This window comes from Biomphalaria glabrata, chromosome 10, assembly GCF_947242115.1.
Source record: "Biomphalaria glabrata chromosome 10, xgBioGlab47.1, whole genome shotgun sequence".
Classification (NCBI taxonomy): Eukaryota; Metazoa; Mollusca; class Gastropoda; family Planorbidae; genus Biomphalaria; species Biomphalaria glabrata.
The window spans coordinates 12,459,440-12,486,246 of NC_074720.1; the positions used below are offsets into that span (position 1 = coordinate 12,459,440).

Here is a 26,807-nt window from a genome sequence, read left to right on the forward strand (position 1 = left end):
AGCTCCCATCTCGAGATCGGGAGATCGAGGTCTTTCAGTGCTAAAGTAACAGCGTTCCATAGAGTTTTGTTTAGTCGTTCAATTTGTCCGTTGCCTGAGGGATTAAAGGCGGTTGTTCTACTTGTAGCTATTCCCCTCTCGTGCAGAAAGGATTGCACCTCCCTCGACATAAAGGACGTACCTCTGTCAGAATGGACGTACTCTGGCATCCCAACAAAGGAAAACAGCTGATTTAAACACTTTATGACAGTGGATGAGGACATATCGGGACATGGGTAGGCAAATGGGAAGCGTGAGTACTCATCCACCATTGTTAATAAGTATTTATTGTGAGTAGCAGATGGGAGTGGCCCCTTAAAATCAATGCTTACTCTCTGAAATGGTTGGGTAGCTTTGATGAGGGTGCCTGAAAACTGTTTGAAGAATCTAGGCTTCAGTTCAGCGCAAGTTTTACATTGGTTTACCACTTTGCGGACGTCCTCGCAGGAAAAAGGTAAGTTCTTGGTCCGAACGAAATGGAGGAGTCTCGTGACCCCTGGGTGACAGAGGTTGTTGTGTAACAGTTTGAGGTCTTCTCCAGTCATTGCTGACGCAAAGTGGTTCCTTGAAAAGGTATCCGCCGCAGCGTTTTGTTTCCCGGGTCGATATACGACGTCATATTGGAAACAACTAAGCTCCAGTCGCCATCTTTGAATCTTTTCGTTTTTGATCTTGCCCTTGTTCTGCTGGTCAAACATAAAAGACACTGAGCGTTGATCTGTAACCAATGTGAAGGGTCTACTGATAAGGTAATGTTGCCATTTTCTCAGAGCTTCTACGATAGCGTATGCTTCCTTTTCCACTGCTGAGTGTCTGCGTTCACTATTAGTGAGTGTTCTTGAAAAGAAGGCGACAGGACGGCCGTCTTGATTAAGAGTGGCGGCAATCGCAATGTCAGAGGCATCTGTTTCGACTGTTAGTGGTCGATTGTAGTCTATCGTCGACACAGCAGCGTTTTCAAGTTCGTGTTTAAGCTGTTTAAAAGCTTGTTGTACTTGTTCAGGGGGAGGAAAGGCTTTGTTGTTCACCAATAAATGGATCTTGTTGGAGAAATTTGGGATCCATTGAGAATAATAGGACAGTAGTCCAATCACCCGCTTTTGTGATTTCATGTCTTGTGGTGGAGGTAGGTTTCTCAATGCTTGAAATCTTTCGGGGTCTGGTCTTAATTGCCCTTGTGAGATTTCGAAGCCTAGGAGGCATACTTTATTAGTCGCAATAGCACTTTTATCATTGTTGAAGGTGATACCGTACTTTTTAGCGGCATTGAGAAATCTCTGTAGATTCTCGTCGTGGCTAATGGAGTCAAGTCCGCAGATGGTAACGTTATCCACGTAAGCGAACGTGTCCTGTAGCCCTGCCTCCTCAATTATTGTGTTGATCGTCCTTTGAAATGCGGCGACTCCGTTTGTCACTCCAAAAGGAATGCGGCAAAACTGATAAAGCTTTCCGCCAGCCTCGAACGCCGTGTACTGCTTTTCATCATCCCTGATAGGTATCTGGTGGTAAGCGCTTTTGAGGTCAAATGTACTGTACATTGAGTATTTAGATATTTCCTGCACCAGTTCATCCACTTTTGGCACGGGATACGCGTCGAGGTAAGTGAATCGATTGATGGTTTGGCTATAGTCGATAACCATTCTCTTTTTGTGCCTTTCATTCGTTGTTACAATTATCTGGGCTCGCCACGGGGACGTGGAAAAAATGGGTTTTTTTCATGCCAAAGTTAAAAAGTACATTATTTTTTGAAGCTTTGCATGATTAAGGAACAGGGATCACTGCTTAAGGCAATTTTTCTACCATGTTTTCATATAAACTGGATGAGCATCTAAATACTTGGCTTTCATTTTGAACTAAATACAATTGTATTCCATTGTCATAGGCTGGCCTCCACAAAAATGACTGGGTCAGACTTCTTATCTTATAAGATACAGATGTTACATCAAAAGAGAAGATGATTATGTCCTAGATGTGTCCCTAGGTCAATCTAGTCATGCATGCTAATGAATTACTTAAATTCTGCCGTCATTGGTTTTCCTGGCTGACTCAGACTTTTTCTATCCACTAGTTGACACCAATAAAACATTATACAGGGTCTGAAATGATGATTGATATTCACTCTACAGAGATTCTTTCTTTTCACCAGCATTATTCTAAGCTATCTATCTTATATAATACAGACGTCACTTCAAAAAAGATGACTATGTCCTACTCATCATGCATCAAGTCATGCATGTTAACCAATGACTTAAATTCTGCACAGTCATTGGTTTTCCTGGCTGGCTATTTATAATAGCACTAAGTGTCTATCTATGGTGTCTTTAGGTGTTCATTAAAACAAAACTCAAATCTGGGATTATAAATCTGTAGTCTACATTGGGATTCAAACCTTGGAGTTTTTTAAAAAAAGAATACATCTAACTTGTTTATGTATTAAGCATCTAGATTGATTTTTTAAAAATAAAAATAGATTGTAATTCTCTATATTAGCCACCATGTTAGCATAAAAAGACATGCCAAGCCATGACCCTGGACTTACAAATACTGGTACTAAAAGTATGAAAATAATATGTCAGTTCTGAATATAGCAAGAGCCTTCAAAATCCTTATTTCAGTTCTACAAGACAAAAGATGAGTAGCGATGGCTGGATTTGGTAAGACAAAAGATGAAATAAGGGAGTCAGCACAGACCATCATCACTAACTAGTTGCAACTCTACATCTTAAAGCTCTATAAAAAAAAAAAAAAAAAAAAAAAAAAAAAAAAAGATGGTCGACAAGACTAGGTTTAAAGTGTGGTCAACAATAAATGACTGGAATGTCCAGCTGTTAGACTGAAAGGAAATCAATTTATTATCAATACCTAAATTTTAAATGCAAGCAGTTCTAAAACATTAATAGGTGATTAATAGTGTCCCCAAGTGGTGGTCAAGTTGAGCACTTGTAAAGCATGAAATAAAAACTTGAAGTTATACACAACACTTATGTCCAGATAGGGATCAAAATAATTTTATTTTAAAACTATTTTGTTAATATAGCGCAATGGTTTTAGCACATTTTTTCTTATCCCCCTGTATTACTTCTCTGTATAAATATATTATATATATATATATATATATATATAAGGTTTCAGTACCAAAAAAAAAAAATAATTATAAAATAAAATTTGAAACAGTTTTTATGTGAATTTAAAATAAATTTGATCTCTAATTATTGATTTTAAAATAATAATTTGATGCCAAAGGAGGTAATACTTCAACAGTGATAAATCAATCAAGGACCTACTTACACTTTCTTGTAAAGAGCCATATAGCCTGTTATCTGTCTGACGTCACCAATCGTCAGTGCATTTAAAGTAATAACAGCACTCTTGTCAGTAATCTTAACAAATTGGAATGGAATCTTTTCCTCAACACCTGTAAATAAATAAATAGAAACATCAGCCATTTTCAACCACTTAAGAAATGGACTCAGATTCAACATCCTGTCTATGAGAGCTTTAAGTATTTAAGATTTACAACCTTTAAGATTATAATTAATTTAAACATACAACCAAGCATAAAAACAAAAACACAAAGAAGCGAAAGAAAGTAATTCTTTACAAATAATCCCTTTCTATGCAGCCTAACCATCAACTCAAATGATTAATTTTTAACTTTTTTTTTAAAACTCTTATATGTCACTTAAACTGAAGAAAATGTAACATGCACCAAAGTCTATAATATTAATGAGCACCATGTAAACCAAGATAAATTAATAAAGAATGTATATTTTAAAAAGTCTTTGAACATCAAACATTTTGCCAATAAAATTAAGCAAAAATATTGCACAAACAAGAGAAACAAAAGGCCAAATGTTAATAATAGTTTTCTTACAAGGGTTCATATCTCCATTGGGTTTGATTGTGCCCTCAGTTGCTTTAGTTGCATTGAAAAATGCATCAATCCACTTTGGACACAACATTCTGTTATGGATGATGTTAACGCTGCCATTTAATATCTTCATTTTTTCTGTTTGTTTTTCTCGAAACAATCTCTCCAGATTGGGGTTGTCAATGATAACAAGGCTGTACCTATTCAGGAACACAGAATGTATTATTTCAGTAATTCTTTATTTTCATGATTCAATATACAGAATAAAGTGGCTTTACTGTTGAGTACGATGAAAAAAAAAGGGGGGACTGGTGGCTAAGTGGTAAACCACTTGACTTCTGAACCAAGGGGGTCTCAGGTTCAAATCTTGCTGAAGACTGGTATTTTAAATATAGGGTGGAAGGCCCCCCCCCCCCTCCTGTGTCCACCTAACTCTAAAGGGTACTGACACAAGTTGGGAAAAGTAAAGAGAGTTAGTTATTGTGCTGGCCATATGATATCCTTGTTAATAAAGCAGATGAGCTTTACATCAACAGCCCTAAAGATTGCAAAGTCTGAAGGGGCACTTTTTTTTACTAATCAAGACAAAGGACCTTCAAGTAATTAGAGCTCATGTTTTTTTTTAGAGTTCATGTTTTTTTTAGTTTTAAGACCTTTTAGTGTTATGTGATTATTTTCACCATTTCTTTCATAATGTATCCTTATATTGAACAGACAATTGAAGCCTTCCAGCCTTTAGTCATCCCATTTCAACTTGAAATAATCTTTTTTATTATCTCCAGGATAATATACTCTTGTATTTTTAGAAGCTTTTTCAAACCATGTTACTAAAGTGTGTTATTTTTGAGCCCACTGGTGTTTTTTGTTTTTGGTTTCTATTTTTCTTTTATGCATGCTGGTTATTAGCATAAGTAAAACTTTTTAGAAAAGAATTACTTTAAAGCATAATTATTTTTAATTACTTTGAAAATTATAAATGAAGCACAATGTTGTATCGAGTATTAAAATGAAATTAAAATTTTTATGCACAGATACTGTTAAAAACTCTTAAATAGACATACTACAAGGCCAATTTACAAAACAAAACACTTCCTAATCCATTAAGGGAACTAGCTCTTATAAAACATTACATCACAAATCAATATCCTTCTTTCTCTAAAAAAAAAATAACACAATACATCTGAGCACATATTCTATAAAATAAAACAATATATTAACATCTTCACTTAACAAACACTATTATTACATATCTAATACATAATTAAAAAAAAAAAAAAGTATGACAAAGAAGACTAAAAATATATGTCATAGTATGTGTGCCAACAGTCATCAGAGCCATCCATCTGAAGAGTTAGATAGTAGTTCACAGTGTTTCAGTGACTCTCCTTCATCACCACAGCGTCTCTCAGGCTCCTGAGTTGTCTCCCATTCAGTGTCATGTTGAGGTGTTACCTTCTTAAGATCTGTTTTTGAATCCTTTTCACCTCCACCAGAGTTCTGTCACAACCTTTTCATATTCTTCACATAAACATTAGTCTTTTCACTTGGTTTTGGACATTGTCTATTATATTGGGACAAAATATGATTCAGTCTGTGAGACGTGTTTGCATTCTTTACCCCTGGCTGGGCAAACAGTATTTCTAGATAAGTGATACTACCAACAGCTTCTACATTTCAAAACTATACCATTATTTGCTTGTCCTCTGAGGCATTTGTATGAGGATCTACAACTACTAGCAATAGATTAGATCTAGACGACTACTTATAGGTAATCTTCTGTGACATTTCTCACACTTGAAACAAGTTTACCACAAAATCTGCAGTCTTTGGTACATTGCTTTCTCAAGCTTCAGAACATAATAGGTTTGACTGACCTGCCTATTCATTTCCTTTAAACTATTAATTGTTTGTTTGTAAATTTAGCATGTTTCTTTTTCTAGTGTTAAATCTGTACACAATCTAGTCTTTCTTGAAACCCTTGATAAGCAGAAAAAAACTAATGTATCTGTAATCTAATTTAACTCTGTCTTTAAAGTTACACTTCTCTGCCTCTGTCCTCAAGTATGAAGACACAAAAGCTATATTCAAGAACCTATAAGCTTCAAGTTCTTCATTCTTCCTTGGATTACAGTATTTGTGTAGCTTTTGTAGCATTATGTCTGGATCATTGCTATCTTTATTTTCTTCATAAATAAAATGATCACACACTTGTGCTCCAGTACAATGAAGTATAATGGCCTTTTGTTCGGCATCTGTCTTCGACATATCTGGTAATTTTCGGCAATATTCCATCTACCACATTCAAGTCTATGGGTGGTTTTTCTGGCATTGGTTCAATAAAACTAGATCTGCTTTGGTTTTTTAAATTATCATTATTATAGCTTTTATTTGATTATCGGGTTTCCACTGCCACCAAGCTAATAAACTCCTAAATATTAATTAATGAATAACAATACACTTCCTAATCCAGTAAGAGAACTAACTCTTATATAACATTGCATTACAAAACAACAGATACTTATTTCAAAGTTTCCAGAAATGTTTGAAAATTACTTCAGTGGATATTGACACACATAAAACAAACAAAAGTAGAATTTCAAGCTACCATTATATCATTTTGACTACATAACAAGATAATCCAACTCTAGTTCAGCTTCATAATAAATAACTCATCCGAAGATCTATTTTATCTATTTATCTACCCTTGTCAATACAGTAGAAAGGATTAGCAAAATTAATAAATATACCCCAGAACTTACCTGTCATTGACCAATCTCTCCCCTCTGATAATCTCTAAGTTTTGCAAAAAATTCAAAGTCACCAGACCATAAGATCTCATAATTTTCACATAACCAGTCACTTCTTTAATAGACAACAAGTTCTGCTTCAACTCTCTATCTATGTCAACTGATGGGAGAAGATTGAAGTAAAATATAAAACATCACTTCAACAATATCATAAATCTATTCTTAACTACATGGCAAAAGTCCAATATTAAGAACAAAAAAACTAACAATTTATTCATACAAACCTCCGCCATAGTATAAAAGTATATCTAAATTTCCTTGCACCTTGGTGCATCCCCTGAGCTGTTCAGAATCTTTGGTATTATAAATTTTGGTAGAGTTGCATACTGAGGAATGAATGAAGATTTTATTTGAATATATGGCTACAGCAAGCGAATTCAATTTTAAATCAATAAGTTAATCTATATTATAAAGTAGAATGTGTGGAGTATGTATGTATGTATGTATGTATGTATGTTACTTATAGACATCAAAACCGCTTGACCAATCTTGATAAAACTAGGCAGGAATGTTCCTTGGGTACCAACTTAGACCGTAGTGTATGTATTGTAGCCCTAAAACAAACTTAAGACCCTCAAAAAAAATAAAGTTGTCCGACTCTATTACAGCTATAGTATTTTATGGATCTAGGCCATGTCTACAATGTTGACATGAGAAAAGATAGAAAGGATTTAGACCTAGATCTAATTTTAAGAAATACACTTTGCGCAGATAGTTTTTTACTTTGACACATGAAAAGACAAAAGAAGATCCATTGATTTCATCATATAATAAAATTAACCTTCAATTTTGTGTTTCAAAAGCATTTTTTACATAAATTAGTTCCTGATATCTGTGATTACAGATTTCCTGACGAACATTCTTTCATTACACAATACCGTAATGAATCGCGTACTAAAAATTATTTCGTTTAATTGTTTACTTTATAATCCCATCCCTAGATCTAAAACTCTAATCCAACTCTAAGATGATAAAACTTCTCTTCGCACAGATAGTTTTATACTTTAACACATAAATATATTAATTAAAGTCCATTCATTTCATATTTTGATCAAATAAACATTAAAATTTGGTTTTCTAAAGCTACATTTGCTTACGAGAGCTGCGAAGCCGAGTTGAGATAGGCCTAGATCTATATTCATTCATAAATCGCGTACTAAAAATTATTTCGTTTAATTGTTCACTTTATAATCCCATTTATTTAACAAAGCTATCGCTCTTTTCGTTTTTAATAGATAAGAATGTATCGACTTCGGGTAAACCATTTTCGCAAAACTAATTTTATTTTCGTAGCGAAAGAGAAATAACGTGAAAGGATCATTATCTACATTTATTTAACATACATCTAAATCCAATCCACTAGATTATTCAAAAGCAAATGTTTTAATTTAAAAAAATGGATTTAAGCCTATTAGCTATTTTGATTTGATAGCTTCATTCACACTATTTTTACATTGACACATTCGCTTTACTTATTACATTATTATTTCGTTTAATTGTTTACAAAACACTCTCAGTGACTATATCGAAAGTAATGCGCAAATAAAGACCCGCGGGTCGCGGGTAACATATGTCTAGTAACATATATAACCAAAGTAATGTTTAATTTATTGTACTACCAACTCCATCAATAAAATAATTGAAGTTTTATACTTGATAAGCCAATACTGAAACATTTTATAATTTACACCTTGCTCTATTCTGTCAACATTTCCAATAAGACATGGTTACTTCAAGGATTTAAACTCTATTCCTACTTGGGTTGTCCCAGGGCATTCAAGGTGACCATTTGAAAGGAAAAAGTATATATCATAAAAGCCACAATCAGCAGAGCATTGGAGGAAATGACTGCCTTGTCTTGGAGGACAAAAGAAGTGATCAAAAGTCAAAAGTTTTTCATAGTTGATAATGAAATTTAGTACAATAGCCCTTTCAAATAAATCTAACAAAAGACTCAATGTATTCTCTCATCTGTCCATTGACTTTCATCAAAGGGGTGCTGTGACAGTTTGTGTTACCAAATCCCTCCACTTTGAGCCATCAACAGTTGTCCTAAGCAGGCTGTCAAGAGAGCAGCCAGTCCAATTCTTTTAAATTATCCAGCCAGTACAAACTCATTTGTCTTCTTTTTCTGATATCTGATACCCATCATTTTTCTGTAGCATTTACTCTCAAGGCTTGAATTCTTCTTTCAGCTTTAGCTTTCAGTGTCCAAATTTGACAGTATAGGACCACTAGTGAAGAATAGAGTTTTAATTTGACTGAGAAACTGATGTTACTCCTCCATATTTTCCACAGTTTGCTCCTGGCAGCAGATGCCAAGCTTATCTCTTGTATTGATCCTCCATTTCTTGCTATGTTTGACTCTTGATATTGAAATGAGTCAACTTCTAATGTTTGGCCATTGAACAGTATGCAACATCTTGTACTATCTCCACCACAAACTTTGCCCTTTTCCAGCACTGATTTCCATGCCAACTGCTCTAGCTGCAGCATCCAGTTTTGAAGTAAGATCTTGTAGCTAGTCTGTATTTCTTCAATAAGATCTATATCATCTGTAAACCTGAGATTGGAAATAGTCTACCCATTTATTGTGGTGCTAGGAGTAAATCCTTCTAATGTTTCCATCATAACATGCTCAAGAAATATGTAAAAAGAGCTGGAGAGAAAATGCAGCCTTGCCGCACTCCTGTGGATGTCCTAAAACTTGCTCTAATTTTGTCATTCACAAATTATTCACTAACACATTACCTAAAAATGTATGTACAAATAGAAAATATAGCATTTGGAAAAAAAAATTAATGCCATACTATGGAAGGATGAAAACTGTCTTCCATACAACAGAGAAACTAATTGTTTCTCTTACATCCCCAAAGAGTTGGTCTAAAGAATAATCATTAAAAAGTGGGGGAGGAGTGCAAGAGTTAGCTGTCAGTTATCAGATCTTTAAATTATCCAATTATAATCAATGTTTGATTTTTACTTTCAGCAGTAGACAGGAAAAATGTTTAAAAAAAAAAGGAATACAATATAAGTTCTTGCAGAGTAGCACAATGCACACCATATCCTTCAAGTCTTCTTGCTGTATCTCAAGCATAAGATGATAACATATTGACATATTGTCTCTTAGTGGACCATAGGAAGCACTGGTAATAAGAATAAAGATATGAACTGAAATATTCTGATCCTAGTACACAATAAAAAAAAATGATTGCTAATGAGATGCACCAAACACAGTCATTCAAGTCATAGTATTGTACTGAACTGCACGATTAAATTGAAAGCAAGAGTACTGAATAAAACCTTTTGGACTCAAATTACTTTCCTTTTTTTTTTATAATTTCCAAGCGATATGTTCTTCCGAAGAAATCCAAAATCCAGTTGAACTTATGTTTGACTACAATTAAGTTTTAACTAATCAAACTTGACACGCTTGAATATTCTACTGTGTGACTTGTTTCATTGGAATCCCTCTAATTTGAGCTCTGTGTTACCATGTTCGACATGTGGGATCAACAGCTCCAAGATATTCATCAAAATGACAAACTGTATGAAGAGCTGCCTGACATGAAAACTACTGAGCAGTTTATCTCAGATATAGAAGACTAGTTATTTGACCTTCCAATGTTATACAGGAGAAAAAGAACAATCCCATTAGAGTTGGGTGAGGTCAGGGGGTGTCCTAATAATAATCACAAAATTCTAAATCCCTTCGCCAAGATATGAACCCAAGACCCCTCTCAGTTCAGAAGCCAAGCACTTTATCCCTCATTTACCACTCAATCAATTAATTCTAATACCGTGCAACAGAAACATAACAAAGAACTAACATAGAAATGTATTAGCACAGATACATCAATACAAGGGAGACTATTGTGCAACAGAAACATAAAAAAAACTAACATAGAAATGTTTTAGTACAGATACATCAATACAAGGGAGACTATTGTGCAATAGAAACATAAAAAAAACTAACATAGAAATGTATTAGTACAGATACATCAATACAAGGGAGACTATTGTGCAATAGAAACATAAGAAAAAAACTAACAGAAATGTTTTAGTACAGATACATCAATACAAGGGAGACTATTGTGCAATAGAAACATAAGAAAAAAACTAACAGAAATGTATTAGCACAGATACATCAATACAAGGGAGACTATTGTGCAATAGAAACATAAGAAAAAAACTAACATAGAAATGTATTAGTACAGATACATCAATACAAGGGAGACTATTGTGCAATAGAAACATAAGAAAAAAACTAACAGAAATGTTTTAGTACAAGGGAGATCTTAAAGTTCTTTATCCAACACTAACCTTTAGGACATGTGCCAAGACATGGAATACACTCTTCGGTTTTGTGTCCCAATGTATCATTTACCATGTAACCATTTGGACATTTGAATACACACTCTTTCCTGGTGGGCAGTGTCAACAGCTTGGGTGTATTCTCTGTCACAAAACTCCCAATAGTATCTGGCTTCATTGGAGGCAACTTCAAACACTCTTTATCTGTCAAGCATCTGTGTCCTGCAAGCTGGTAGTAAAATGGTTACAATTTGTGAACACTCGTTATCTGTTACACTGCTACAAGCAGTAAGTTTTGTATCAGAACAGTAAATCTGGTGTACAATAACTACTTCTTGTGGATTTTACAAAAATGGAATTGAGGAATCAAGAACTTATTTGTCACAGTGGCTTATTTGATATATACAGAAATCTTTGGGGTTTAAATTTATGTTTATCTTATTTTTATCTTATCTTATATAATACAGATTTTACTTTAAAAAAAGAAGATAATTAGGTCCTACGCATTTTAAGTGTCTATCTAGTCATGCATGTTAATCAATGACTTAAACTCTGCTAAGTCATTAATTTTCCTGGCTGATTCAGGCAACCCATTCCATCCTCTAATGGCATAAGGGAAGAAAGAGCACCTGTAGGAATTTGTTCTAACGTATGAAATAAGAAATGTGCCTCCATCTTTGTGTCTTTCTGAGTATTTCATTAGGTTTGTTTTTCTTTTTTGTAAGGTTTGTAAGGTAAGACCATTTACTAATGGCGTTACTCTATTCAAATTGGAATATTCATTTATCAAACCATAGAGCATTATCATTGGCCTTACAATGTAAGTATCAGCGGGACACTCTGGTAGACAGGCTTGGCCCATCTGGTAGTCCTTGCAGACATGGCAATGCTTGGTAGTTAGTCCAGAGCACCCACCAAGACAGTATTCATGGCAACAAGTTCCATTAACCATACAGGACAAGCCTCCTTTACAACGGCAGCCTGTGAATAAAAGAATAGGCCTGGACATTGGTTTCATATTCTGAAAATACCAATACTGTCACAAGGTTTATATCACAGGGTCATAGAAAACAGCTTAAGTATTTGCACAGTCATAAAAAACAATTTGTCCACTCTATCTCAATTAATTTTAGGTGAATCTTCTAACCCACCTACTGTAATACATTCATAAACAAGACTGGATATAATGAATTAATGTAAGTATTGCCATCAAGTAATATGAACAAAGTTTGTATATATAGTCATTAATTATTAAACTAGTTTAATGAACAATGGGTAATGTGAGCCTTTAAAAGCAGTTTCAGCAAGATCCATTAAAATGACTATATTTTTAAATAAAATGTTGTCTTTAATAATTGAAAATAAACATTCAGTAGAGTGGATGTTGCGACTTACAGAATGCAAAACATAATATGACATAATAATGAGACTTGGCAGGTCTTGAATGTTCAGAAAAGATTTGACCCAATAGATAAATATTTCATTGATAGATAGGAATGGGATTGATATCTTTGCCATTTTTCGTTCTGAGAAGTTCTATTAAAAGGGATTTTTTTTTAAAGACTCTTATAAGATAAGCATAGTTTGATTAGAATGTTTCATGGATTTTTATGCTCTAAACAAAGTTTCATTACAATGTTTCACTTGATTTTTAAAGCTAATAAACTTTTTATCTTAATGTTTCAATAGACTGCTATGTACTTTACAAAATTCATCATAATGTTTTGCAAGACTCATATGCACTTTACAAAGATTGATGAGAATTTTTAAAAGACATAAACGAACTCAACAAAGTTTAATAAAAATAGAATTTTTATGATATACTGTATGACTTTGCTACACGCAAGGCTCGTAAAGTAATTCTGTACGTAGTAAAAAATGAATAAAATGCAAAGACAAATGTATTTTCAAATATAAACTATTACTTTTCAATTATTATCCCTATCCCTACCCAAACTTGGCCCTGCGAAATCCGTTTCGCATGGGCCCCACAATGGTTAAGTCCGGCCCTGCTATTTAGTGACGGGTGAATACAGAGTAGATTACTTGTTCTCTTTCCATGACTTCTTGATCACAATGGTTAAGTCTGGCCCTGCTATTTAGTGATGGATGAATACTACTTGTTCTCTCCCCCCCCCCCTTTTTTTTTCGCCTCTAAAATTACGTGGGGTAACTCTAGTCCGTCCAACTAGTAGAAATAAAAGAGTGATATTTCCATTACTTGGTGTCCAAACTCTTGAGCCATGAAGAGAATTATATATAGATGTTTTACTAGACTTCTATGCACTTAGCAAAGTTTGATATGAATTCTTAACCAGAAATATATATGTTAAACATATTTGATCAGAATGTTTCACTTGACTTTTATGAGCAATTTAAAGTTTGGCTAAAATGTGTCATTAGACTACTATAACCTTTGGATAGTTTGACAGGTACCTGACTTTAGTAAAGGCTGTTTGTCATAGCCACATGACACCCTGATTGTTTACCATTGACCACAGAAACAGATGAACTGAACATAATCTGCCCTGTATATCACAAACTCTGGAAACTCTTTTTTACTTCTATAAGATAAGCATAGTTTGATTAGAATTAGATTGTTATGCTCTAGACAAAGTTTTATCACAGTGTTTCACTGGATTTTTATAACCTTATAAATGTTTCACTAGACTCCTGTGCACTTAGCAAAGTTTGATATGAGTTTTTAACCCAGAAATACATAAGCTATACAAAATTTGATCATTTACTATACTTCTATGTTGAAAGCACTGTTTGAATCTTTCATTTAACTTCTATGAGCAATTTAAAGTTAGGTCAAAATGTATCATTAGACTCTTTTGCTCTTTGGATAGTTTGATAGATACCTGACTTTAGTTGGGAAAAGTAAAGGATGTTGGTCATTGTGCTGGCTGCATGACACCCGCATGACACCCTACTTGTTAACCATTGGCTACAGATTTAGATGACCTTAACATCATCTGCCCTATAGATTGCAAACTCTTAACTGATCATAAATACTAAATCACACCAGCTAGGGAAGCCTACCCCAGTCTTGCTTTCATGAATAGAGGTCAAGGACAGGGTATGAAACCTACTGGTGAACCTTCCTCTTCACTGCCTCTACATGCAATGTCTCTACTCCATGCGGTAGCCCAGTACACTTTCCTAGATAGCCACTTTGTTTTTGCTTTTATAGGCATGATTCTGTCCAAAACAAAAAGTCAACTTCTACAAAAGACCTGAAAAGAGCCTATAACATTATGGTGACCATTAGCCACAAATATCTGACACTAAAGAACGGAGCAACAGAAATATGAGGATGATACTAACCCAGATTTTTCTGGCAGTCTCTAGATGTTGAAGACCAGCAATACTTCTTGTGATCAAACATCTTGCAAGCTTCATTACAATAGTCAGGACATAAGCTTTCTTCTCTATTTTCCTGGATGTATCAAAAGTAAAAAACAGGATTGGAATGATGCATATTAAACCAAATAATTGCTTTGTGTTATATAATAGCCAACCTTAAGCTAGATGGAGTGTCTTGTATTAGCTAAACACAGTATGATGGATTTAGAACAATAAACACTATAGATTTAGAACAATAAACATCTTTAGATGTAGAACAATAAACATCTTTAGATTTAGAACAATAAACACTATAGATTTAGAACAATAAACACTTTAGATTTAGAACAATAAACACTTTAGATTTAGAACATTAAACAACACTTTAGATTTAGAACAATAAACACTTTAGATTTAGAACAATAAACACTATAGATTTAGAACAATAAACATCTTTATATTTAGAACAATAAACACTTTAGATTTAGAACAATATAAAGATCTTTAGATTTAGAACAATAAACATCTTTATATTTAGAACAATAAACACTTTAGATTTAGAACAATACACACTTTAGATTTAGAACAATAAAGATCTTTATATTTAGAACAATAAACACTTTAGATTTAGAACAATAAACACTTTAGATTTAGAACAATAAACACTTTAGATTTAGAACAATAAAGATCTTTAGATTTAGAACAATAAACATCTTTATATTTAGAACAATAAACACTTTAGATTTAGAACAATAAACATCTTTATATTTAGAACAATAAACACTTTAGATTTAGAACAATAAACATCTTTATATTTAGAACAATAAACACTTTAGATTTAGAACAATAAACACTTTAGATTTAGAACAATAAACACTTTAGATTTAGAACAATAAACACTTTAGATTTAGAACAATAAACACTTTAGATTTAGAACAATACACACTATAGATTTAGAACAATAAACATCTTTATATTTAGAACAATAAACACTTTAGATTTAGAACATTAAACAACACTTTAGATTTAGAACAATAATCACTTTAAATTTAGAACAATAAACATCTTTAGATTTAGAACAATATCCACTTTAGATTTAGAAAAATGAACATCTTTTTTTTCCTCCATAAAATATTTGTGAATGTTCTTGTTAACCATATTTGGTTATTATAATTTAATATATGTATCATAAATGTGTTTTTTATATTCAACATGAATTAAATAGCTGCTGTAAAAGATTGAAATAAATTAAAATCTGACTGATCCAATTGTTACCTATTTTATCAATGTTAGAAGTTTCGTTCTCTAATAGAAATTTAACATTGAAACCTGATCATTCTGTCAGCCTTTTTTTAATATGGTTTAGGCATCTAGAAGTCAAAGAAAATGATTACATAAATCATTGATTGATTCAATCATTACATAAGACATTATTTAATGCCCAGGGACTCACAATGAATGTATGGTCTGCCTTGGAGGCATTCTTGATAATCCTAGTCCAGTCTATAGTGTTGATGTAGCACATCCGGAAATTCTTTGAGATTCGCACAGTCCCATTCAAGATGTCAGTCAGCCCAATTAGTCCAATCTCTTTCATATCCCTACACTCATGGATGAACAGAGAGTAAGTGTTAAAGTAAACTGTTTGACCTCGTATCACAGCCAAGTTGGGGAACATGTTTCTCAGGGTCTCCAGACCAAATACCTTGAACATCATCAGATGACCAGTGATTTCCTTGAGCTCTGGAAACCTGATAAAGATAAACAGTTTTACAGAGTAGAGCAGGGCTTAGTAAGACCTCTTTAAAATTAAAGGTACCCCTTTTAGAACTTGCAATCAATGTGGGCAGATGGTAAAAATCTCATCTGTTTCTATGGCAAACAATTAACTAGGGTGTCATGTGGCTAGTACAAGGACCAACTTCTCCAACATATTTCAGGTAACCATTAGAGTTAGCTGGCCGGAAGGGGCTTCCTAAAAATCCTGAAGTTCTAAATCCCAGTCTTCCCAGGGATTTCAACTCAAGGCCTTTCGGTTTAGAAGCCAAATGCTCTACCACTTGGCCACCACACCTCTATAATCTCAATAATCTGATAAGTGAAGGATAAATATTAAAGTGACTAAATGCCCAACACCTTTTGCAATGAAGCAATTTATGACATTGTAAAAAAAATGTATATACTTAACTATGTGGCCATATTACGGGGACCTCAGGGCCCAAAAAGACCTTTCACTAGGGAGCAGTACCATGGAAAAGAAAGCGAGGGATTAAGGGATTTGAATATTGACAACTATATTGTTTTAATACATACATAGTAGATAAACAAGAAATCATATCCATGTTGTAGGCCAAACTTACGTGTACATATCATATACAGCCTGTGGGACATACTCAATTAGTGTGATATGTAGGTCACCTTCTATTACAGTACAGTTTCTCAGCAACTCCAAGTTTCTGACATTGTAACGGATGTCCACATCTCTACACACTGAAAAAGAGAAAATGGAAAATCACATAAATGTAGCATATTCACAAAAAGTCAAAGATCTTGGTGCATTAATCTATATGTAAAGCATGTAATGGTTAAGTTGTGATTGCTTCTTTTGTTTTGTGGTAAACATCTCTATCAAAGGGTTAAAAGTAATCTCCTCAAAAAAAACATGGTTTGGAATGAAAGTGTCTTAAAATTATGATTGCCTGGTAAAAGTAGTTTAGTTGGGAAACATGGATGGTTGGATTTAAAACATCTTTGGTTGGCTAGGTAACATTTTTGAAAGGCTATTTATTTTTATCATTGTAGATTCCTACAAAGCTAGATTGAACCCTGGACATGATGTAGTATAACAATATAAAATGAATTTTAATTATAGTTTGAGTTGGACATCATAATGATCTATTTCTCACTATGAAACATTAAAAAAAAAAGCATTAAATCTACAATTCATTCCAAGAATTACTCTCATGGTCCAATGACACAGTAGAGCATGGACAAAGTTGTCTCTACAAAACTGACATTTTACTAAATAACTCCTGGTAATGTAATCTTTACAACTGTTAGTACATGAGTGTATTTCTTTATGTGTGAAAATATGACAATACACAGCATGACCCAATTATTATAAAATAGATAACAAAAAAGAACAATCCTTAAAAAGAAAGAAAATTTCTATACGCCTGCGATGTTTCAGGGGAAAAAAGAAGAAGAAAAACAATTACAAAGAAATTACCAATAGTTCAAAATTATTTTAAGTTGGTTTTTTTTTTCCAAATGAGCAAGTACAGAACAAGCAAGGCTGGCTTAAACACATGACAACAATGTGTCTGTGTGTGTGTTTATACTTATGAGAACAAGATAAATAACATTCACACTGTCATGACAACCTTAATTTAAAACAATACACAATTATTTAAAGTCACTTGTGACAATAAAATTAAAGAGCAAAGTCAAAAAGCTGTTTATTAAACTTGAAGTGACTTCAATGTTTTAACAAGGAAATACAGCCTAAGCCTCAGAGTTTCTTAAGCTCTGTTCAGAAAATTGTTTTGTGTTTTGAGTATCATTTTTTCAAAAACCTTACTCCTTATAATGTAATGCTGCTTGGTCAGTTGTTGTTTTTGAAATATTACTGTTTGTGTCTGATGTTGTAAACATGCACTCAAATCCACATACATTTTTTCTTTCTTATTAAGATTGCTTACAAATAGTTGATCATATAATGGAAAATGTGTTTTGTCATGAGAAGTGGTAGAGTGAGGGGCATTTGTAAAACTAAGCCCTGTGTAAAAGTAATAAAAGTGTCCAGAATTACCAAAAACTTGTCAAGACTACTTTTGAAAAAAACAAAACAAATTACAATCATCTCTTTAGTGGCAATAGCCTTCTATGAGCATTTTGAAGTGGAAAAGAAATCAAGGGAACACTTATTTGTTTTCTTGGAATTCTTACATGTTTTGGAAGTAATTCTCATAGCAGACTCCAAAAAAAACATTCACAAACTATGCACGAATGTCAGTGAGAATTGTTCCTTGGTAATTCTGGGCTTTCCTAAATTACTTTTTGTCTAGCGTGATCCACTCATTGAGAACCCCAAATGTACTTTCAATGATCAACAGCGACCTCCTACAGAGCAGTATGTGGGATAACTTAGACAACGACCACAAGTGTGAACTAATAAGACTTATTTGTATCTAGGTAAGGGAGATAAACAAATCAATACTCCCATTATCGGCCTCGGGGTAAAATAAAAGTGCAAACCGTTTTAACTCCCTTAGACAATAGAAGAAAATTGAGAAACATTAAGAAGAGTGTATTGTTGGAATATGGGAAAGGGGTCGGTGAATTGAAGTCCATCTGTGGTCAAGGAACAAAAGTACAGTAAACTGTCCACTTCATCACGATGCTTAAGGTGTTCAGTCATGATATCCCCTTACCACACCCAACCCTTTTTGTCAACACTTCTAAATAGTTCACTATCACATAGGACGTAGTCTTCATGATAAAGTTTGATCGTCGTCTATAATGACATGCGCACGGGTGTGTAGACTACACTCTAGATCTAGTGTACAGCACAGAGATGTCTACACACAGTAGGGTCCGTGGCATGGACACAACCGGCTCTACTCATACCCATATATGTACTTTAATTTCAGTAAAACCATACCCATATATGTACTTTAATTTCAGTAGAACCATACCCATACATGTACTTTAATTTCAGTAGAACCAAATCCATACATGTACTTTAATTTCAGTAGAACCAAACCCATACATGTACTTTAATTTCAGTAGAACCAAATCCATACATGTACTTTAATTTCAGTAAAACCAAACCCATACATGTACTTTAATTTCAGTAGAACCAAACCCACACATGTACTTTAATTTCAGTAGAACCAAACCCATACATGTACTTTAATTTCAGTAGAACCATACCCATACATGTACTTTAATTTCAGTAGAACCAAACCCATACATGTACTTTAATTTCAGTAGAACCAAATCCATACATGTACTTTAATTTCAGTAAAACCAAACCCATACATGTACTTTAATTTCAGTAGAACCAAACCCACACATGTACTTTAATTTCAGTAGAACCAAACCCATACATGTACTTTAATTTCAGTAGAACCAAACCCATACATGTACTTTAATTTCAGTAGAACCATATCCATACATGTACTTTAATTTCAGTAGAACCATACCCATACATGTACTTTAATTTCAGTAGAACCAAACCCATACATGTACTTTAATTTCAGTAGAACAATACCCATACATGTACTTTAATTTCAGTAGAACCAAACCCATACATGTACTTTAATTTCAGTAGAACCAAACCCATACATGTACTTTAATTTCAGTAGAACCAAACCCATACATGTACTTTAATTTCAGTAGAACCATACCCATACATGTACTTTAATTTCAGTAGAACCAAACCCATACATGTACTTTAATTTCAGTAGAACCATACCCATACATGTACTTTAATTTCAGTAGAACCAAACCCATACATGTACTTTAATTTCAGTAGAACCATACCCATACATGTACTTTAATTTCAGTAGAACCAAACCCATACATGTACTTTAATTTCAGTAGAACCAAATCCATACATGTACTTTAATTTCAGTAGAACCAAATCCATACATGTACTTTAATTTCAGTAGAACCATACCCATACATGTACTTTAATTTCAGTAGAACCAAACCCATACATGTACTTTAATTTCAGTAGAACCAAACCCATACATGTACTTTAATTTCAGTAGAACCATACCCATACATGTACTTTAATTTCAGTAGAACCATACCCATACATGTACTTTAATTTCAGTAGAACCAAACCCATACATGTACTTTAATTTCAGTAGAACCAAACCCATACATGTACTTTAATTTCAGTAGAACCATACCCATACATGTACTTTAATTTCAGTAGAACCATACCCATACATGTACTTTAATTTCAGTAGAACCAAACCCATACATGTACTTTAATTTCAGTAGAACCATACCCATACCCATACATGTACTTTAATTTCAGTAGAACCAAACCCATACATGTACTTTAATTTCAGTAGAACCATACCCATACATGTACTTTAATTTCAGTAGAACCAAACCCATACATGTACTTTAATTTCAGTAGAACCATACCCATACCCATACTTTAATTTCAGTAGAACTATACCCATACATGTACTTTAATTTCAGTAGAACCATACCCATACATGTACTTTAATTTCAGTAGAACCAAACCCATACATGTACTTTAATTTCAGTAGAACCAAACCCATACATGTACTTTAATTTCAGTAGAACCATACCCATACATGTACTTTAATTTCAGTAGAACCATACCCATACATGTACTTTAATTTCAGTAGAACCAAACCCATACATGTACTTTAATTTCAGTAGAACCATACCCATACATGTACTTTAATTTCAGTAGAACCATACCCATACATGTACTTTAATTTCAGTAGAACCATACCCATACATGTACTTTAATTTCAGTAGAACCATACCCATACATGTACTTTAATTTCAGTAGAACCAAATCCATACATGTACTTTAATTTCAGTAGAACCAAACCCATACATGTACTTTAATTTCAGTAGAACCATACCCATACATGTACTTTAATTTCAGTAGAACCATACCCATACATGTAGGCTACTTTAATTTAGTTTAATTTAGTTTCCGTATTATTCTATATTTGTTTCTTTATAATGTAAAATGCCTAATCTGGGTCTGTTTGTACTGATCAGATGATTGATTGCGTTTTTCTGTACGCGTAGTATTACTCTTGAGTTCTTAGTAACAACACTTTAGGTGACTGTTAGTGAACGCGCAATTGTCACGACATTAATTCAAAGCGAGACTATAGATATCAGCGGTCTTCAACCTTTTTTTGGCCTCCTACCGCCCCCTTTTTTTTTTGTATTTGTACTTTTAAAAAAAAAATCCGTCAGCGCCCCTTGTAAGAAAACTAGTACTAAGAAGCGAGAAGCTACTGTTGATCTTCGTGAGCAGAACTACCGGGGAACCAGTTATCGGAGCGATTTTGTCACATCTATGCCGGAGGGTACAGTATTGCCCACTATCAGCGCTCAATCTTCTGATTAGCACAAACTCTACAGACCCAGAGTAGGAATGTAAGATGCCTAATCTTGGGTCTGTAAAGTTTGTACTGATCAGAAGATTGATTGCATGTTTCTGTATGCGTAATATGACTCTTGAGTTCTTGGTAACAGCACTACAGATCAAGACATGTACAATAAAGTTAATCAACAGGTGTAGTATCAAATAGGAATGTTTAATTCTAGTCTCAGTCACTATAAACATATAGATGTCGCTCCTATGAAAGCCTGTCTGTCTGTTTTTCGTAATCCAATCTACAGTCTCGCTCGGAAGTAATGTCGTTACAACGGAGCGTTCACTAGCAGTCACCTACCTAAAGTGCGTCTCTACAATAGGTGTAGACCTATATTTGTTTCTTTATATGCTTAGACCTATATTTGTTACTTTATAAGAGTAGACCTATGTTTGTTACTTTATAAGAGTAGACCTATATTTGTTACTTTATAAGTGTAGAACTATATTTGTTACTTTATAAGTGTAGACCTACATTTGTTACTTTATAAGAGTAGACCTATATTTGTTTCTTTTTCTGTGTAGACCTATATTTGTTTCTTTTTTCTAAGTGTAGACCTATATCTGTTTCTTTTTTCTAAGTGTAGACCTATATTTGTTTCTTTTTTCTAAGTGTAGACCTATATCTGTTTCTTTTTTCTAAGTGTAGACCTATATTTGTTTCTTTTTTCTAAGTGTAGACCTATATTTGTTTCTTTTTTCTAAGTGTAGACCTATATTTGTTTCTTTTTTCTAAGTGTAGACCTATATTTGTTTCTTTTTCTGTGTAGACCTATATTTGTTTCTTTTTCTGTGTAGACCTATATTTGTTTCTTTTTCTGTGTAGACCTATATTTGTTTCTTTTTTTCTAAGTGTAGACCTATATTTGTTTCTTTTTTCTAAGTGTAGACCTATATCTGTTTCTTTTTTCTAAGTGTAGACCTATATTTGTTTCTTTTTTCTAAGTGTAGACCTATATTTGTTTCTTTTTTCTAAGTGTAGACCTATATTTGTTTCCTTTTCTGTGTAGACCTATATTTGTTTCTTTTTATGTGTAGACCTATATTTGTTTCTTTTTTCTAAGTGTAGACCTATATTTGTTTCTTTTTTCTAAGTGTAGACCTATATTTGTTTCTTTTTTCTAAGTGTAGACCTATATTTGTTTCTTTTTCTGTGTAGACCTATATTTGTTTCTTTTTCTGTGTAGACCTATATTTGTTTCTTTTTTCTAAGTGTAGACCTATATTTGTTTCTTTTTTTCTAAGTGTAGACCTATATTTGTTTCTTTTTCTGTGTAGACCTATATTTGTTTCTTTTTTCTAAGTGTAGACCTATATTTGTTTCTTTTTTCTAAGTGTAGACCTATATTGCATGAGGCTTGTGTGTGTGGGTTTAGAAACTACCCAAATTATAATAGAACCAAATTAAATAATTATTTTCCTTTTTTTTTTCAGTCCTCTGCTCAAAATTCTAAGTCTCCCAATACTCTTTTATTGTATTCAAACACCGTCCTATTTTCTCTCAAACAAGGGAAACAATTTGCCGATATCTATCAACTACTAGATGTAGATAGCTGCCCCCCCCCCCCAAAAAAAAAAAAAAAAAAACTTTGTCCCAAGAGCCCTGACCATCAAACTCCAAGCCCTGAACACATTTAATTGCTTGGATGAAGACGAGGTTGGGGTCATGGCCGTCTACTGTCACAAATAATTGGTCTGAGTGAACTGAACGTCTTAGTTTGGGGATCACTTTGGAAATGACATGGGGATGCGGCTTTGTAGGAGAACGGGGCCAATACGTCAAGGCAGACTACTGATTAGAGTGAACTACTGTTGGAAATGTTTCACAATTCAAAGTAACTTGAAAATAAGCTTCACTTTACACAGAGGTTTGATTTCTAGTCTGGGGTATCCATTTCAATGCACCGATCCCATTGGTAACTTTAATGTATCACATATAGACGTCAAACGTGACAATCTGTAGCTTGAAATAAGGAAACAAAAAGTGTATTCGCTAGTATTAAAAACAAAAGCTCGATTGCAAGAAAGTGGCAAGAAAAGCTCATTGTAAGACTCGGCACTGCGACTGGTTGTTTTTTTTGTTTTTTTTTACTTGGCTCTAATTTGCACTAGGGATTAGACAAACTTATATGTACAGATAACTATAAAAATATAGGCTTTAACACAGCTTACGAACATGTATGTTTTGGAAAGTAAAAGTCGCACTCTATTTTAAATGATCTCAATATCTGACACTGAAATTCGAAAAGATATAACAGAAATATAACCGAATAAGTCGATCAAGTGTTTAGCAGTCCGTGTGAGAAAATTGAGGCTAGTTAGAAATCAATAGTATAGGTAGAAATTTTATTTAGGGGAAATTTGTTAATTTACTAGAGAGCGCGAGAGAGAAACAGACAGTGGTGGAGAGTGGGGGGGGGGGTAGATTTTTTTTTTAAAGTGATAAAAAAAAATTAAAGTGTAGGAAAGCTAAGGAGTGGTGAAAATGGCTGAAAACCAATCTTGTATGATGAGTGTAATGTTATGGAAGACGAAATATGACTAAGTCAGCCAAATATTGTTAATGTTGGTCGCCTGCAGTGGTAGAACGACTGGCTCTATGGTTCGTCTCGTAGAGCACTTCAAGCTGAAGACCTATTCTGGAGTTATACGTAGATCCCAGTGTTTTTCTGGTTTTGCTTCCCGTTGGGCTCCTACCTCACACTCTCTAGTTATAGTTTACATTGTCCCCTCTTTTCTACAGGCTCGTCTTCCCAGTAGTTCACATTTAGGTCCACCCTTTTAAATCTTGATAGTCCTTTCATCCATATTACTGAAGTCAGGGCGATCAGGTATTCTTTTTGTATATTGCAAGTCGCCACATAGCAGAGACATTCGTCCTACATACGGCAGACACGAGCAAGGCATGTGACGGTTGTTTGAGGATCGGAAATATCCGACGAGCAGGTATCCAGTTTTCCTTACTCTGTCTTGCCATGAGATTTTCAGAAGACTGCAGAAAAAGAGCAAACAGTATGAATTTCATCGATGAATTTAATTCGCATCTGCAGTCCATGACTTGCTACTGTACAGTACAGACTAGTACTCAAAACGATGCTTTGTAGAACATTTTGTTTTTTCTGGTGAGTTTAGCGTTTTCCTCAAACTCGCAAGCTTAATCTGTCAAAAGTTAAGTGCACAATATCAAACATAGATGGTATTGGTCCAATTTAATTTGTCTTCTTTGGGCTATCAAGTTAACAATGATCGAATAGCATTAATGTATTAAATATGTGTTTACAAAAAATGAAAGATTTGACAGGGAATTGAGGGACCAACGAGAGAAAAAAAAAAGAACCGATTCCATGACTAACCACTGACCTACGATTATGCTCACTAGTGCCCTCAGGGGGCCAAAATAATGCCAGCAATCTGTCCACTACTGAGTGGCTGGGATGACGTCAGTGTTAAGAAACGCCTCCCTATCTACCTCCGGGCAGCTAAAGATGAATAATCAATACAACAATTTGTCGGAGAATTAACTCATTCAGTCCAAGGCTGAAACAAGGGGAAAGAATACACTCAACAATTGACTGCAAGAGTACATTGAAAAGATTCAATGGTACAAATCACGACTGCAAGACAGAGGGGAGAAATTGTTGTCTCGTAAGTGTTAATTGGAACTAATCTGCTTGTCAAGAAAAGTGAAATGTGTTTAAAGGTTAATGTCAGTAAAGGTGCGCGCTGTCATTAACAGACTTCTGATTGTGTACTAACTCTCCTTCTCCAGACACATACACAAACACAGCTCTCAAGATTTAGTGTCCTCTTACCTGGGTTTGTATATAATTCTAGAAAATGTGACCACCCCCCAACATGGAAGTGACATGCGCCTACAGATCTAGAAGCATGCTGGCAATGCTTTCATACGATAGTTATTATAAATGAAACAACAATGAAATGTCCGCGCTCATTCAAGTTAGCTATTTCACTCTACGAGTCTATGTCGTCTTTACAGTGAATGTATGGAGTGTGTGATTTCTGCAACTGTCTATTATATGTCAGTGTGTGTCATTTTAAAGTCTTTTTACCCCGAATGTGAAACTTTCAATCAAACTTTTTTTTCTTTTATTAGATGTGTCAGTCTCTTAAGTGTTATCTTCTTGTCACTATGTGTGTCTCAGTCACTATGTGTGTCTCAGTCACTATGTGTGTCTCAGCCACTGTGTGTGTGTCTCAGTCACTATATGTGTGTGTTTCAGTCACTATATGTGTGTTTCAGTCACTATATGTGTGTCTCAGTCACTGTGTGTGTATATGTCCCAGTCACTATATGTATGTCTCAATCACTATATATATGTCTCAATCACTTTATATATGTCTCAGTCACTATATGTATGTCTCAGTCACTGTGTGTGTCTCAGTCACTGTGTGTGTGTCTCAGTCACTGTATGTATGCCTCAGTCACTGTGTGTGTGTCTCAGTCACTATATGTATACCTCAGTCACTATATGTGTGTCTCAGTCACTGTGTGTGTCTCTCAGTCACTATATGTGTGTCTCGGTCAGTGTGTCTTAGTCTCTATACGTGTTTCAGCCACTATGTGTATCTTGGTCGTTATGTGTGTCTCGAACAAATGTTTCAGTGTCAGTTTCTGCGCTGCTCATCGATCAGTAATTCAGCGTGTCATGTTCCTATTATACAGCTCTAGACAACAATCAACATGCCCAATACTGCCCTCATGTTCCACCAAGGAGAAAGTGTGTCACTCTGAATAAGTATATGTGTGATAGAAGGGGATATGTACGTGTGCGTATGGGGGCGTGTGTACATGGTCTAAACTCTCCCACGTTTCATTATGTCACTAGTTAGTGGCTACCCAGCAGGATTATCTTCTGACTGGTCTAGTGTTTCTAAACATGACAGGTGAACCAAAACAAGGGCTTTGTAAGGTTTCAGTAAAGATTTCCGGAACAAGCAACTAGTCAAATAGCTCTTTGAAAATACATGAAGAAAGAAAAACTATGAACACAGCAGTGCTACAAATACGCTTTTTGTTCTTTTTACATTTTAAATCAAATTGGACAAATACATCCTTTTATTTCCAACTAGAAAAAAAAACCATCGAAAGTAAATCACAAGCAAAAGAATAAAAACAAGATTACAAAGAGAGTTTGTGTTACACAAACTCAGAGGCGGCCCCCGTCGAAGTCGGATCCCTGTCGGATCTGCATATTCGCAAATAATATTCAAGAGGTGATTTAATTTTGATGTAAAATGT

General features: G+C 34.2%; 1 protein-coding gene across 4 annotated transcripts in view; it reads right to left on the bottom strand.

Moving 5' to 3' along the window:
- The window catches only part of LOC106054466 (putative molluscan insulin-related peptide(s) receptor), a 110,806-nt gene that overhangs the window by 37,237 nt on the left and 46,762 nt on the right, over positions 1–26,807 (bottom strand). For all 4 annotated transcript variants that reach the window (XM_056043082.1, XM_056043083.1, XM_056043084.1 and 1 more), the window contains 9 exons: positions 16,740–16,869; positions 15,833–16,130; positions 14,362–14,473; positions 11,849–12,012; positions 11,041–11,260; positions 6,942–7,043; positions 6,670–6,817; positions 3,914–4,110; positions 3,328–3,454 (listed from right to left, as the gene is read on the bottom strand). In XM_056043082.1, coding sequence (XP_055899057.1) covers positions 3,328–3,454; positions 3,914–4,110; positions 6,670–6,817; positions 6,942–7,043; positions 11,041–11,260; positions 11,849–12,012; positions 14,362–14,473; positions 15,833–16,130; positions 16,740–16,869 — 1,498 coding nt within the window. The remainder of the gene's footprint in view (positions 1–3,327; positions 3,455–3,913; positions 4,111–6,669; positions 6,818–6,941; positions 7,044–11,040; positions 11,261–11,848; positions 12,013–14,361; positions 14,474–15,832; positions 16,131–16,739; positions 16,870–26,807) is intronic.